Source organism: Orycteropus afer, unplaced genomic scaffold, assembly GCF_000298275.1.
Source record: "Orycteropus afer afer isolate SDZICR_OR568_19922 unplaced genomic scaffold, OryAfe1.0 scaffold00017, whole genome shotgun sequence".
Lineage (NCBI taxonomy): Eukaryota > Metazoa > Chordata > Mammalia > Tubulidentata > Orycteropodidae > Orycteropus > Orycteropus afer.
The window spans coordinates 8,736,429-8,752,453 of NW_006921604.1; the positions used below are offsets into that span (position 1 = coordinate 8,736,429).

The 16,025-nt window shown below is 44.5% G+C and overlaps 1 protein-coding gene across 1 annotated transcript in view; it reads left to right on the forward strand.

Annotated features, from left to right (window-relative positions):
* The window catches only part of INPP4A (inositol polyphosphate-4-phosphatase type I A), a 110,472-nt gene that overhangs the window by 75,006 nt on the left and 19,441 nt on the right, over nt 1–16,025 (forward strand). The window contains exons 16-21 of the mRNA XM_042783432.1: nt 1,432–1,464; nt 7,070–7,242; nt 8,326–8,449; nt 9,522–9,648; nt 10,013–10,153; nt 12,668–12,765. Of these exons, the coding sequence (XP_042639366.1) occupies nt 1,432–1,464; nt 7,070–7,242; nt 8,326–8,449; nt 9,522–9,648; nt 10,013–10,153; nt 12,668–12,765 (696 nt within the window). The remainder of the gene's footprint in view (nt 1–1,431; nt 1,465–7,069; nt 7,243–8,325; nt 8,450–9,521; nt 9,649–10,012; nt 10,154–12,667; nt 12,766–16,025) is intronic.

A 16,025-nucleotide genomic window follows, 5' to 3' on the forward strand; every position in this document is an offset into this window, starting at 1 on the left:
GAAGGAAGGTTGGGCAATCCTACTTCCGTAGTGATACTGCCTCGGAAACCCAAGGAGGGGTCGCTATGAGTCGGGGCCGACTCGACGGCAAATAACAACATAACAACATCCCTTTTGCCAGTTTAAGAAGTCATTTCCAAGGATGAGTAGAGAGAAGAGGTCCCTTTGCCACCCCTTCTTGATAATTCAGACTATAAATGCTCTGCCCTTCAGCTGGACATGGGGCTCACAGAAAGCCCTTCTACCCTGGGAGGAGGAACCAACCAGGAAGGGCTGTAGCAGGGAGCATGTGTACATTTTAGAAGAATCCCCAAAGGCCTTCTGCGGCCTGGGCGCTCCTCTCTGAAAAAGTTTCCATGAAGCTGGTTTTGGCTGTTCTTGGGGATCTGGAAGTACCTCATTTCAGTATCCTGAAGACATTTTTATCACAGAAAAGTTGAGACATAAAATAAAAATAAACTTTTACTCCAAGGGATCCCTTTTTGAATTTACTTTCTTTCAGGTTGCACACCCAGTTAACTTACTTTTGAAAGGAAATATGAAATTGAAATGATTCCTTCCCAATGTGTGATCTAAGTAAAATTACGTTAAAATTGGTATTCTTTGAGAGAACTGGAGGGACATTCTAATTCTAGACTTCCCTGAAATCACAGTTTTATATTTGGTTTAAATTTTGAGTATTGAAATAAATTTAGGAGCTCTGGTGGCATAGTGCCTAAGGCATTTGACAGCTAACCAGAAGGCTGGTGGTTCAAACCCACCAGCCACTCCTTGGAAGGAATACTGGGCAATCCATTTCTGTAGAGATACTGCCTTAGAAACCCAAGGAGGGGTCGCTATGAGTCAGATTGACTTGATGGCAGTGAGTTTGGTTTGGTTTTTTTGGAGTAGATTTACTTGGCATATGTTTTTTTAGTTTCATTACTGCATCTTACATTTTTAATCTCAGCAGTAAATCTTTAGGCCAGGTTTCACCAGGGCCTTAGTGAGTCAGGATAGTGGCCTCTGGATTGTGGGTTCTTAATACACTGGTCAGTCTCTCTCATTACAAGTTTGCTTCTAGATGCTGTGAGCCAGCATGGGGCTCCACCACGTACAACGTGATGGCCGTGCACACTTTTTTGGAGGCCTTTATCACATTGTACTATGTTAGCTCACTCGTCCTGAAGAGCATTTTTTGTTGAAATGTTAGCAACATGAATGTTGACACTGAAGAATCGGGCACTAAGCCAGTGAGAGGGCTCAGCTGTCTCGGAGCAGGGGAGTGCCTTCGTGTGACTCTTGGTGAAGAGGCAGACAGGCACCCAGCCCTCTTCACTGTAGCCACTTTACTGCAAGCTGCATATGCAGTTGCTCTAAGTGTTGAGTTGTTCATGTGTGAACCGTGTTGCTGCTCCTTAACCATCCGTGTCACCTTCCATTTCTGTGCAGATTGCAGCCCCCTTCCTGAAGAGTCCAGCCCAGGTACGTGGTTGCTGTCCAAGGCTTCTGCAGGTTTCTTTTTAATTTTCAGGTAGTGTTTGTACCTAAATTACCAAAGGTTACCTTATGCTCTCTAAGTTTGGAAAATATTTTAGGAAATTCTTCACTATAGGGCATGTAATAACTTTTCTTAGGTCTGCTGAGGGATCTGGGCCTGAATCAGGCTACCACATGAGTATTTATCAATTTTCACACCCTAAAGCTCTGGTTGTGTGGTGGTTAAGGCAGTTGACTGCTAACCAGGAAGTCGATGGTTTGAATTCATCAGCTGCTCCGTAGAGGAAAGTTGGGGCAGTCTGCTTCTGTAATGATTTATAGCATTGGGAAACCCAGTGGGGTCTCCAGGAGTCAGAAGTGACTCGATGGAAGTGAATTTGGTTTGATAAAAGCTGTTTCGAATGGTTAATATCCCTGAGCACGATGGGCTTCCTGAAGTGGGTCACCTGATTTCGAGAGGTACACATTTGTAAATTATACTTCCTGTAATTTCACCTGTACTTGTTTTGTGAACATTACATTGAAAGGTCCATATTATACTCATAATATGTATCCACCCAAATATTCCGTGTAATCATGTAGCATCCTTTTTTCTGAGTCTAGATGCAGCTTTAGAATTCTTATCAGGCAGTGCTATGGGCCTCCTCAGTTGGAGTTAGCACTGCAAATGGGATCTTTTAGCTGTATGTGGATATGGATAGCAATGTTTATGGCTCTGACTCAGGGGTCTGCAAACTATGGCTCCAAGCCAGATCCTGACCACCATTTGCTTTTGTAATTTTTTTTTTTTTTTTACATTTATAGGTGGATTTTTTTTTTTACATTTATAGGTGGATTTTTTTTTTTTTTTTTTTTTTTTTTAATTTTTATTGTGAGTTGGATGAAAGTTTACAGAGATCCCCCTCCAAGTGGTTGACAATGGTAGCCAGGGACCATCTACTTCTTCTGGTCTCAGTTGTATAGGCTGAGGCTCGCGTGATGTACCACTTGTTTGGACTAATTGTTTCCATGTGTCTTTGGTTTTTTCTTCATTTTTCTTTACTCTGGATGAGGAGAGACCCATCGTTGCATCTAGATGGCTGCTTTCAGTCTTTCAAGATGCCAGTCACTACTTGCCACAGTAGGCTGTGGAGCAATGTTTTTGTGTAATATGTTATGCCAGTTGAGCTTGATGTCCTCTGTGACTGTGGTCCTGAGCCAGCTACTCACTCCCTCTGGGTAGCTGGCTGTGGCCAAGAAGTGACCACAGCTTTATCCCTTGTCTGCTCTACTATATACATAGGAATTGTTATAGAACATACAGATATACTTGTAGAAACATTGTCTGCCAATGCTATACATGGTCATGGGCACACTCCCCCCTGCATAGACTAAATAATTTCTTAATAGAAACCAGTCCTGCCATCTGTTTATGTATTATCTATGCTGCTTTTGTGCTCCAGTACCAGAGTTGAGTAGTTGTAACAGAGCCCCTGTGGCATTCAAAGCTTAGAATATTTTCTGTCTAGACCTTTGTAACAAATTTGTGCTGGCCTCTGATCTAGTTTGTATTGCGCTTCCTGGATATGCCTTATGGATTTTCCAAACTGAGGGTGAGGCGCACTCCCCCTCCAAAAATAATCTGTTTTTTCTTTTTTTCTTATACTCTAGAAAAACAACTACATGATCAATCTGATCATTATATTTCTGACTGGAAATAAATATAAGCTAGCAGGACACCTGCTTTGTATCTGTGCTGTAGCAAATCAATGATTGTGTAATTTACCAAAGTCTTCTTACCAGTTGTTAGCCAGTGCTTCTCAGCTCACAAAACTCAACTCATTGTAGTAACTCCTGGCAGCAGTCCCCAGAACCCCATTTGAAATTTGCTCCTCTGTGGGCTACTTTGATTGGGTATATTGTGTCCTCCTAAATTGCTTTTACCCCCTTTGCAGTTTCTTTTTCCCAAAAAAATCAATGTGGCCTTGAGTTTTTAGTGGATCTCCAACCCCACTGAGGGGTCACTGAGGCATTGGTAGATCCATAAATAGTTAACCTTGGTCTCTTCTTCCATGTTGGCTCTCCTGGGGCAATGTCTCCTTTAAATCTGTCTCTAGGCTTCCCTCTCCACACACTGTTCCATGTCTTTAGACTGAGCAGAGTTTTCCTCTGAGCATCAGAGGTGTTAAAGTCCAGGACCATACCTGGCAGGAAATAGGGTGGTGGCATGATGGATTTGAACCACAGAAGCTCAGGGGTTCTTCTTGACTTTGGGTTGGTTCCTGAAGTTTATACAACTTGTGGGAAGTCTAGTGAGTTCATAGACAGCACACAGACAATGCCTGGCCTTGTAGACTGTGTTTTATATCAGCATAGTGCCTAAGGCATTTGACTATTAACCAGAAGGCTGGTAGTTCAAACCCACCAGCCACTCCTCAGAAGGAAGATCAGGCAATCTACTTCCTTAGTGATACTACCTCAGAAACCCAAGGAGGGATCGCTATGAGTCAGATCCAACTCAGTGGCATTGAGTTTGGTTTGTTTTTTTTTGGTGTCATTTCCAAAAGCAGTGGTGGCTTTTCCACCCAAAAAACAATCCACTGCCATTGAGTTGATTCCAACTTATAGAGACTCTGTAGGACAGAGTAAAACTGCTCCATAGGGTTTCCAAGGCGGAAACCTTTATAGAAGCAGATTGCCACATCTTTCTCCCATGGAGTGGCAGGTGGGTTCAAACCATCGACATTTTAGTTAGCACCCAAATGCTTTAACTACTGCACTACCAGAGCTCCTTTCAAATGGTCTGTAAGTGATCACATGCCTGGATTCCTCTGGATCTATGTTTACTCTGGATTAAAACACTTTTGAGCATGCATACAAACTCTCACACATAAACGACTTACACCCATTTTTTCCCATCCCCTCACCTATTATTAGTGAGAAAAAAAAAAAAAAACATAAAAAACACAAGCAGAGTATGGTCTTGGAAGAGCCCTTCAGAGGCATGGCAAAGCAGCATGGTCTATCGATTGGCTACCAGGCAGTGGATGTTACCCATTAGCAAAAAGTTAAGGAGCTGTCTCCAGAGTGAATCAACTATACCATTAAACACTGTTTAGTTGAGGTAATATTGTGTGTATTTTTCTCATAGCAAGACGATATCAATGAAGGAAACAGTGTAAATCCTTCACCAACTCCAATATCCAGCCACTTCTTTTTCGCTAGATCCTAGGTAGAAATCTCATTACTACCCATGAAATTCATTTTGTTGGAAATGTTTTTGTTAGTTTCTCCTCCTGTTGCCCCAAAATGTGTTACCGTCCAACTCCTGCTCTCTTCTCAGCAGAAGCAGCCTGACATGATAGAAATAACATGGACTTTAGAGGCAGACAGACGTGTGTACAAATGCCAGTTCTTTTTGTGTCTCTGGGGAAGACCCTTACCCTTTCTGAGCTTGTTTCCTCACCTATGTTACCCCATTAATAAACCTGTCTCTGTGGATTAAATAAGAAAACATTTATAAAGTGAAGCCCTAACAGGTGCTGCAGAAATGGTGGTTGATGCTCACATTGAACTCTAGAGCCATCCAGGCCCATCAGAGCCCTTCTCCAGGCAGACGGCAAGCTCACCTCCTACCCAGGTCCACACTGCTTTTCCTAGTGCTTTTTAACCATTCCTCCCATACTCCAGTTTTTTCACTTTTTAAAAAATGTAGCAACACTGAATCATTCTTATATGAATTTTGTTTTAAGAGATGTAGGTAGGTCAAAAACTGTTCCATGCAGAGGGCATACTTAGTCAAATAAGACCATCTCTAAATTATGGCATTTTCAGGTTAAAATGAACATAATTTGCATGTTGATTTGCTATGCATATGCATGTGACGTGGAGAAGCAAAGTAACACTTGGCAACATTTATTCTAAGAGCATTTGCTTCTTAGTGAAGAATGATTCTAATGTCTGCGTACCTTTCCCTAAACTGTTTGATTGTTAAAACCTAATTGCCATTTGTCCTTTTTGATAGTTGCTAAATGTCACTGATGTACATTTAAAAGAGTTCTTCAAAAAAACAAAAACATGGTCTCTGAGAATTTTAGAGGAAGAAGGGTACTTGGGTGTTGTGTAGTACAAATGGACTCCCATGACTGAGGAACTGGGGCACTTGCCCCCAGACCCCTCTGCTCAGTGACTGCCAGGGCCTGCAACTCACATTTCCCACTTCTCAGGCCAGGCTCCTGTGTCACCATGATTTATTTGCTAAGATTTTTCTGTTGTAGACTTTCTAAATTTAAGCTTGTTTTTTTTTTTTTCCATTACAGATACAAACCCTGGTCCATATACAGTGTGCCTGCATATACAGTTAGATTATTTCCAAAGTTTAAACCCCACATATATTTGAAAATCTTCATTAACCAACACTGAGTATTATAGGGAAGTCCTTTTGCATATTTTAGGTATTTCTCTAAATTTATTTCTCAGCAAAGGGCAAACCATACCATTTAAGAGAGCAAAGCTAAATCTTCCTTTTCTCTATTTCTTAGATTCCATTTGCATAAGACAGAGAGATTGCCCTTCTGGCAGCTACACAGCTCATGTGGCCCTGTGGCCTTCCCCAAGTGCTCCCATGTTGTCTGAGGGCATTCTGAGGTTTGCGCCCTCAGTCTCAAGAGGATGCGTGCTGCCTAGCTTTACCCCACTCCCTCTCACCATATTTGGTGTGGGGGGTTCATCAGTGGTGGTGATCAAATGCCTATTTCTGGGCTGATGGTCTGTTAAAAATATAACTGATGAGGACATGTCTTCTCTCTTTTAAACTGGAAGGAAAAACCAAAAGCCAAAGGTACCTTTCACCATTTTTCTCCCCTGAGGTTCTATTTTTAAAACGTTGTTTTGGAACAGAGTTGAGGTTTCTTTATATTCTTAAAAGAAAGCTGACATAGAAATAGATGGCACCAGGCAGGATGAGAGGGGGATCAAGAAAGTGAGTACAAAAGGGAGGGAATACTTTGATAGCTGAAAACAAGAGACACCAAATGGAACAGTCTTTCTTCAAGATGTAGACATTGAAAATTGAACACACTTGCACATGATGGAGTTGGTTTTTTTGCTTGAAAGGACAGGGGTCTCTGCATTAGTACCTGGGTGGAAAGAAGTAGAATAACTTCTGGGTGTTTTTCTCTCCCTGGATGGAGGAATGATGGTAAGGAGATTAGGTCCTGCTGACAGAACAGCTTTGTTGCCTAGTCATTGACTTGGAGAGAATTTTGTGTTGTTTTCCTCAGAAGGTTTAGTCTTCCATATTTATGCATAGGGTCCCCAGTGGTTTCAGAAGACCAGGCATGTGTTAGTTGTACCGGACAGAATAAGACTGATGTTTGGTTTAGTGGAAAGAGCTTTGGGCTAGAAGGCTAGAAACTGGGTTGGTACCAAGCAGAACTTAATGCCAGTTCTGGGCCAGAACATGGCCCAAGCAGAATTAGAAGATGCAGGAATGAAGAGAGGAGGAGTGGAGAGGGTGGTACAGTGGTTAGGGGGATGGGTAATTGCTAAATTTCTGGAACCCAGTTCTTAAAATCTTTGATTCTAAAATGACTCCTCCTCATGTGCTCAGGTGAATGGAGTGAGGCCCTTTACCCCCTGCTGACCACCCTCACAGACTGTGTGGCCATGATGAGTGACAAGGCCAAGAAGGCGATGGTCTTCCTGCTCATGCAGGACAGTGCTCCCACCATCGCCACGTACCTGAGCCTGCAGTACCGCCGTGACGTCGTCTTCTGTCAAACTGTAAGCCCACGAGGGGCCACAGGGAGGCTATAAGCATAACCTACCTACCTCATGGAAAACAGGCTATGAAACCGCTTTCCCTCTCCCTGCACATTTAGAAGATCATACTTTCTCATGGCTGTTTCTTTCAAACTGATGTAATACAGAAGTTCAGAATTCGACATGTAGGGAGAAAATCTACTCAATGTGAATTTAGGAGAAGGTCCGATTTTACATTTGTTGTTCCTTGAAAAACTGATCAAATGCATATACCTGCTGGTACTGCACGTAGTAGGGAGTAGAGGTGGCTTAATGGTCCACATGCCTTTTTTTTTTTTAACCATCTTTTTCTTTTTTCTACAAGGGAGTTTAGTGAGGGAAACACAGATGTTTGCATTCAGAGCATTCTGTTTTCTCATTGATGAAACAGTCGGATGCCTTAGTTCTGCTGCTCATGCAAAACTCTGTTTTAATGAATTCTCTTAACCTTCAGAGAAAGGAAGAGCTTAAATGGATGTAACAAGTTGAATAGATGCCAGTAATGTAATTAGTAAAGTGAATAGTGAATCAGATTTGGGTTGGTTCCTTGTAGTCTCTCCAGCCATCCTGGGGAATCCTGTTGGGTCCCACAGAACATCTCTCACTGAGGAGCAGTAGAGAGTGACCATATTTTCTCTCTCACTTCTGTTCTTTGTTGCAATTAAGTCAGATTTCCATCCAGAGCTGGTATGGAACTGTGAGTAGAGAGTCCTCTTCAATGTGGGGAGTTAATTTTGGGCTTCCAGAAGGTTCCAGCCCAGGAGTAATCCCAGGAAGATGGGGTTAGAAACTGGGCCAGAACCAAACCCACATTTGGGAGCAATGGGAGCAGCAATCCTGAAATGTTACATTTTCTCCCCTTGCCCTCTGCTCCCTGTGGCCCTAGAGCGAAGGTGTTCCTCACTTCTCAGCTCCCTTAAGGGAAAAGAGGTGCTGCTCTAGCCCGTTTTTGAGCTGTAGAAGCAGAGGAATCAAAGATCCAAGAGTGCAGATATGAACTGATTGATGTTTGAGGAGGAAATGTCCCCCTTCAACCATGTCCCCCTATGTCTCCACACTGACTAGCTGACTGCTCTCATCTGTGGCTTCATCATCAAGCTGAGGAACTGCCTGCATGATGACGGGTTCCTGCGGCAGCTCTACACCATCGGGCTGCTGGCCCAGTTTGAGAGCCTACTGAGCACCTACGGTGAGACTCGCTCCCTGCCCGCTTGGGTGACCAGCCGGAGGGCTGAGCACATAGCCTGCAGCTGCTGGGCTGTAATGAGCAGCAATTACATGTGTGATTTTTATCCTTTCTGCCCAAGTAATTTTCTGATAACACACACATCACATGCTTATTAAAATTCATTGAAACATTGCCCAAACATATAACCTAGAACCAAATGAAATGTCCTGCACACACATGCACACACCCCATCTTGGTTTTTGTTGTTGCTGTCATTTGATTTTCTGAGTATCTTGAAGATCGCTATAGTTGAGGGTTGATGATAATTATTTAACCAGTAATTTCCTAAAGGACATTTGGGTTGTTTTAAACTTTTCCTGTTGAAACAATGCTGCAGTGTGACATCTTTGCACATAAATCTTCGTATATTTATAGACCTATTTCTGCAACCACTAAATTGTTAGAAGTGCTTAGTCAAAGATTGGGACATTTTAGAATTTGATAGATAATTTCCAAATTGTCCTCCAAAAAGTCTCCTTTATTGTCTGTTTTTCTACCTTTATTGTCTATATTTCTTCTTTGAAAGTAAAAATGGAGACTTTAAAAAAAAAAAGTACTTGTTAATGTTTGGAGTTATAAGACACTGAATAAATATCAAACTCTGTGTAATAGAAGAATCTGCACAATAACACTATTTTACTGCATCTCTTTCCATTTTTTTTAAAAAAGCTAGTTTTGTCTTCTAAGGTTACAGCATTTCTGTTTCCCTCCCATAGCTCTATACTAAACAAGGAAAGGGTTTGGAAGTGTGGCCCCTGTGTCTACCAGCTGCAATTTTTATGTGAAGTCCATGGGATTTCAGGCATGGCATTTACTCAGGGAGAAGTGGGCCAACAGGTGTAGGAGCTTGGGAAGGCCCTGCTGCCTAGCACCCCACCCCCACCCCATCATCTCTACCTTGGCTCACCTGGATCCCCTGGCCTTTCACCTGCCTCAAAAGCCATGGACTTGCTGAGTAGCGCCTTTGCTTTCCTTGAGGGAGCGGGGCCAGTCCCCTCTACCTGACAGCCCTCCTTCCGTCTTTTGGGTCTAGGTGAGGAGCTGGCAATGCTGGAGGACATGAGCCTTGGCATCATGGACTTGAGGAACGTGACCTTTAAAGTCACCCAGGCCACCTCTGGCTCATCAACTGACATGCTGCCTGTCATCACAGGAAATCGGTAAAAATGGAGTTCTGTAAATTCTAAGAGCCAGCACAGTGTTTTCATTTATGTTTATTACACCTAAAGCACTCTTAATTTTCATTTTATTCTGTTTCATTCTGTTAAAAATACTGATCGGCATCCTCTAAAGTAGTTTCAGTCCCCTGTCAAGAGTCGTGGCCAGCAGTTTGGAAATCATGGAGCCAGAGGGTCAGCTCTGCCTATGTGTCAACGTGTGGTTTGGTGTCCTCCTCTCACACACCTGCCCCCCATCTCTTCCATTGTCCCAGGCCTGACCCACTAAGGCAGGTCCTCCAGGCTGGATTCCCATCTACCGCCTACCCCACAACCCCTCCTCTTTTTCTCCCCTGCTGTTTTCCAGTGATGGGTTCAATGTGCGGATCCCCTTGCCAGGCTCACTGTTTGACTCCTTGCCCCGGGAGATCCAGAGCGGCATGCTGCTGCGGGTGCAGCCTGTCCTTTTCAATGTGGGCATCAATGAGCAGCAGACACTGGCCGAGAGGTACGTGCCACCCAGTATCCTGGGCTGGAGCAGTTACTGAGCGGATGTGAAAAGTAGTTACCTCTGTAGTTTCCAAGAGGCAAATGGACTCTGCCATCCCTCTCTTCCTTCAGCTAACATTCTTTTACTGCTACCTTGTATCTGGCACTGTCTTTGGTGTTGGAGACACAAAGATGTGCCACACATTGTCTCTGTCCTCAAGAGACTTGGGCTCGTGGGTAATAAAGATGGAGAAAGACATGGGTGTATCCAGGAAGATACATGCAGGAATCACGGCATCCTAGAGTAGGGGACACCTCATGAGGTCTGAAAGGCCTAGGGAAGGCCTCCTGGAGGGAGTGATAGCTGAAATGAGTTTTAAAGGGTGAGGTGGTATTAGTCTGATGAAGAGGTAGAGGAGAGAATGGGTATCCCAGCTATGGTGGACTGGCAGCATCAGGTCCAAGGCAGAAATTGGCAGTGGTGAGGGTGGACAGGCTTTGTGTGCCTGGCCAGGAATTGTGCCTTGATCCTAATGGCTTGTGCCTTTCAAACACTCCTCCAGAATCACTTGCTAAACAGCAGAGAAGAGTGTAGGGTACTGGTGTGTGTGTTGGAGAATGAGGTGGTGAGTTGTACATAATACAACTAGTAGTACTTACTCTTTCCTGCTTTATCTTTTACCTTCATGTGACATGTCTATTTCAGTATAAAAAGATGCCTTAAAGTACTGCCTGTTAAACTGGTCTACAACATAGTATGCCGTATATCCGTTGAACCTTTAAACTCCCTGGCATGTGTCCATTGACCCCTGGGTGTTGGGATACATCCACATATGAAATAGCAGCGTGGTTGTTGGGAGACACTGAAGAACTTTTAGTAGGGCAGGACACAATCAGATTTACATCAGTTGTTTTGCTGGCCCTGTACTGGGAGGATGTGAGGGGGACAGTGTGATGGAGAGATTGTTGGAAAGAGTCCAGGTCAGAGGCAGCAACCTGGATCAGGGCAAGGGTAGTGCAGGTGGAGAAGGGACATGTGGAGAAGTATACAGTTGGTAAAATGGAAGGATTTAGTCTTTAGTTGGGCTGGGTGTGAGGGAGAGACAGTGAGCAAAGTAGATAGGTCACAGGCTTCTAGAATGGTGAGCAAGCGGATGGAAGTGCCTCCATGTGAGCTAAAGAACCAGGAATGCAAAACAATGCAACGTGCTGCCATAGAGTCAGACCTGACTGATAACAACCCCACCTTGGATTTCTGAGGTGGTATCACTGCGGAAGTAGATTGCCCAACCATCCTTCCGAGGAGTGGCTGGTGGGTTTAAACTGCCAGACTTCTGGTTAGCAGTCAAATGCTTTAGGCACTATGCCACCTATTGGGGCAGATGATTTTCAATGGGAGATCCTGGTGTTTCTGGGGCAACCAGGCAGAGGAGGAAGCACACATTTGAATTTAGGTAATGGAGGTCATAGTTGGAGGTATATAAGTTTTGGGGTCACTGGTGATTAGTGACAGGAAGTAGTAAGTGTAGGAAGGAAGGATGTGGGCTGAGGATACACAGGAAGCAGAGGCATCTGAGGTGTGTGCAGACTTAGAGGAGCCACTTGAGGAAGAGTGTACAGCCTCCTGGGAGCCCAATGAGCAGGTGTCCAAAGGGAGATGGAGAACGTTCCCTGCATCTGCAGCTGTTGATCATGATGGTCTTTGCAAGAGCAGTTTCTGGAAAAGGTTGAGGCAGGGCCAGATTGCAGTGAGTAGGAGGACATGACAGTGAGAACAGGTCAGACTTGGGAGGTAGCCAATAAAGAGGCTGGTGTCCAGAGAGGTCACTCAGCAGGGAAGTATACAGCTGGACTTGGCATCCAGGTCTTAGAACTTCAGAGACTGCTTTTTTTAATAGCCACCTGAGCTGCTCCTTGCAGGTGACATTCTGGTACCTCATCCTTTATACATTTGGTTTATACTCACTTGCTGTGTGCTGTGGAGTACTCATGCCTTGCCAGGCCTTGTTAGGGGACATGGTAAGGAAAGAGCCTAGTGCCTAATGAATGGGCCAAAGGCACAGTCAGCATGTTCATTTGGAAGACACAGAGTGACTTCAGAGTCAAATGCAGGCCCAGGGCCCCACTCCCCACCATAACTCCACTGCCTTCCCCTCTCCTGAGCTACCTTTGAGAGGAGAGGACGCCTGGGGAATATAGGCTGTCCAGCTGTGAGAGGGTGTTCCTGGGCTGTGCAAGGACAGCACTTTTCAGCCTCTGGTCTGGCACAGATCAGGTTCTGATCATCTTGTAGACACATCTGGTACAAATCATACAGAATTCCTGCCATTGAGGTGCATTCGAACTTGTTACCAGTGCAGTAGATATGACCTTGTGCTCTGGAAGAGGAAAAGGGGTTGGCATTATTAAAAAGGAACAATAAATGCTCAGTGGATGTTTGAGAGAATCAACATTGTTAGCTTAACACAATTATGCTCATGTTAGAAGAAAGCAATGTTAGCCAACTAATAATGTCCCTTCCTGACCTCCAAAGGTTTGGTGATACGTCTTTACAAGAAGTTATCAATGTGGAGAGTTTGGTGCGGTTAAATTCCTACTTTGAGCAGTTTAAGGAAGTTTTGCCTGAGGATTGTAAGTATTTATTCTCTCATGGTAGGTTTCACCTCACTGTTTTGTGTCACTTGGGATATCTGTGAGTCCTTCTGTCTTACAGGCTGTCTTCTCACTGACCTGAATGCTGGCCAGGTTCATTCCTGCTTCATGTGTATGTTGTTGTATACCTTGCTTGCCCTCCCTGCACCCCCCAAGTTATCTCCCTGTGAAAACACAGTTGATTACTCCAAGGAATGTATCTACCTCATGTAAATGTTCACCCCATATGCCTTCTGTTGTTTGGCTGGAAGACATAGAAATGAATTCAATCCCAGACCTCTAGAGGGTAACTAGGGGCCATAGTCTCAGGGGTCTCACCAGGCTCTATCAGACTAGCAAACCTGGTCTGCTTTTTTATGATTTTGAGTTTTGTTCCACATTGTTCTCCCACTCTATCCAGGATCTCCTGCACCAATTCTCCTCTGAGTGGTTGACAGTGGTAGTCGGGCACTGTCTATTTCTTCTGGTCTCATGGTCGTACAGGCTGAGAATTACATGGTCTGCTAGTCTCTTGGACTAATTATTTCCATGTGTCTTTGCTTTTCTTCATTCTTCTTTGTTGTGGATGAGGGAAGACCCATCATTGCATCTAGATGGCTGCTTGCAAGCTTTTAAGACCCCAACTGCTACTCACTAAAGTAGGATATAGAACAATGTTTTTGAGTAGTATGTTATTCAGTGGCTGTACTCTTACAGAAGTAGATTGCCAGACTATTGTTCCACAGTTTATGAGTGGATGGATTTAAAATGCCAGCCTTTTGGTTTATAGCTGGGGGCAAGCTGTGTGCCATCCAAGGACCTGAAGAAGTCAGAGTCCCCTCCTTTGAGTCACACTAATGTACTCTAATGCAGGTTTCCAAAGAGGGAGGTTCACATGTGTTGGGAAAATGTCACAGGTAAGGTCAATCTTAGAGTGTGGATATAAAAGTAAAACTGTAATATTGGTGAAGGTTTGTAGGTCATTGATGTGACAGGCACTGTGCTCAGTTCTGTACCCACATTGCTGCACTGGATCCCCAGTAAAACAGGAATTATTTTTCTATTGAAAATGAAGGAGACAAGCACAGAAATGGGGCCGTAAGAGGCATGGAGGAAACCTGGATAGAGTGGGAGAACAATGTGAAGCAAAACTTAAAATTATTTTAAATAAAAGGGGGGGTGGACCAGGTTTGCTCGTCTGATAGAGCCTGGTGAAACTCCTGAGACAATGGCCTCTAGCTGCCCTTCAGTCTGGAATTGAATCCACTCCTGTGATTTCCAGCCAAATAAAAGACAGGCATGTGAGCTGAGCATTTACATTAGGTAGATACACTTCTGTTTATTTTGTTTGAGATATACTCTTGGAGAGATCAGTCATGGGAGAATAATAGAAGGGCTGTGTATGCACAGGGAGACAGTTCGGGGGATAGAAGTGTATGGGAGGGAAGGACACAGGGAAGAGATAGCTATGTGGGGGAAGTGGGAAAGAGAGCTGTTACATTGTGGGAAATTGCAGTCAATGTCATGAGACAAAATGTGTATGAACTATGGTAGGGAAAGTGAATTTGCTCTGTGAACTTTCACCCAAATCACAATAAAAATTAAAAAAAAAAAAGAGTTATGGAGATTTGGAATGGGTACAGTTGGAACTGTTAGGCAGTAACTCTCAGCCTTGGCTGGATGCTGGAATTTACTGGGGAGCCTTCACTGTCCTCTCCCCACCCCGGAGTCTGATGGGTCAGTCCTGCACATCGGGATTTTAGAAACTCCCAAGGTGATCCTGATGTGTAGCTGGGTTGAAATGAAGATATTAAGTGATAAATAAAAGGATTCTCCAAAGACCCAGATGAAGGTAACCAGTAACATGGGTTCTTGGGAACCCGATTATTGAGCTGTTATGTTCCTCAGCAGTAATAACAGTCAATAAAAACCAAAAAGCAAATCCACTGCCATCAAGTCGGATCCAATACATAGCGACCCCTCCTTGGGTTTTAGAGGCGGTATCACTCCAGAAGTAGATTGCCCAACCTTCCTTCTGAGGAGTGGCTGGTGGGTATGAACTGCCAGACTTCTGGTTAGCAGTCAAATGCCTTAGGCAATTGAGTCCTTGCCATATCTTTACATGTTACATGAGTCCCATCCTCACAGCAGCCTTAGGAGTGGTCACTAGCTTCACACTCATTTGACATATGAGGACACTGAGATGTGGAAGGCTGGTCTCCCAAGAAGCCTGAGGTTGACCCCATCTTCTGATGGCTGTAGGAGGATGAGGACAGTGCAGGGTACCTAGGCTGTGGCTTGAAGGGACAGGGACATCAACAGGTCCAACAGGCTGGGGATCACAAGTCAAGCAGGAAGGGAGGGACTGGAGGCCACACTGAGAATAGGAGACAAATGGGAGTGATGGGTACTGTGGTCAGGAAGAGGAAGTTCTGTGTTCAGCATTTTGGAGGCAAGCACTTTCTAGTGATGATAGAGCCCAGGTTAATGTTAGACTGGTGGTGAAGCCCAAGGAAGGGTGAGGCCTGCATTAGCAAAACAACACAGGTATGGACATGTCCACTGTGGAGCCAGGAGGACCAGGCATGATCCAGGCTGGGGGTGGGGTACACATTGGCCCTTTTACCCTTTTGCCCCAAAACAATTAATTGCTGGTCTGTGAGGCTAGGAAGATGGAGACCACTAAGCTGAGCATCCCCTAAATCTCTAAGTTCATCAGTTGGTGGTTGTGTATTAAACTGGGTGCTGCAAGGTGGTCAAAGAGAAGCTCAGGTTGATCCTGGGAAGTAAGATCATGCCATTTCCTCCAGGAGGTTAAATGCCTCTGACCTGGCTCCCATAGCCTCCTTCATAGACTGAGCCCTTCATAGGCAGGAGCCTTCTTGCCATGTCTGTATCTCTGTCCTTAGCCACCATGGCCTAGGCACATGTGGTTCAAACCCACCAGCCACTCCTCAGAAGGAAGGTTGGGCAGTCCTACTTCTGTAGTGATACCGCCTCGGAAACCCAAGGAGGGGTCGCTATGAGTCGGGGCCGACTCTACGGCACATAACAAAAACAACAAAGCATAAGTACACTAGGGTGGGGCTGTGTGGTGGAAATTGTGTATGCAGTTGTTGTTAAGTGCCGTCGAGTCATTTCCGACTCATAGCGACCCCATGCATAGCAGAACGAAACACTGCCCGATCCCGCGCCAGCCCCACAATCCCTGCTGTACTTGAGCCCATCATTGCAGCCACTGTGTCAATCCAGCTCGTTGA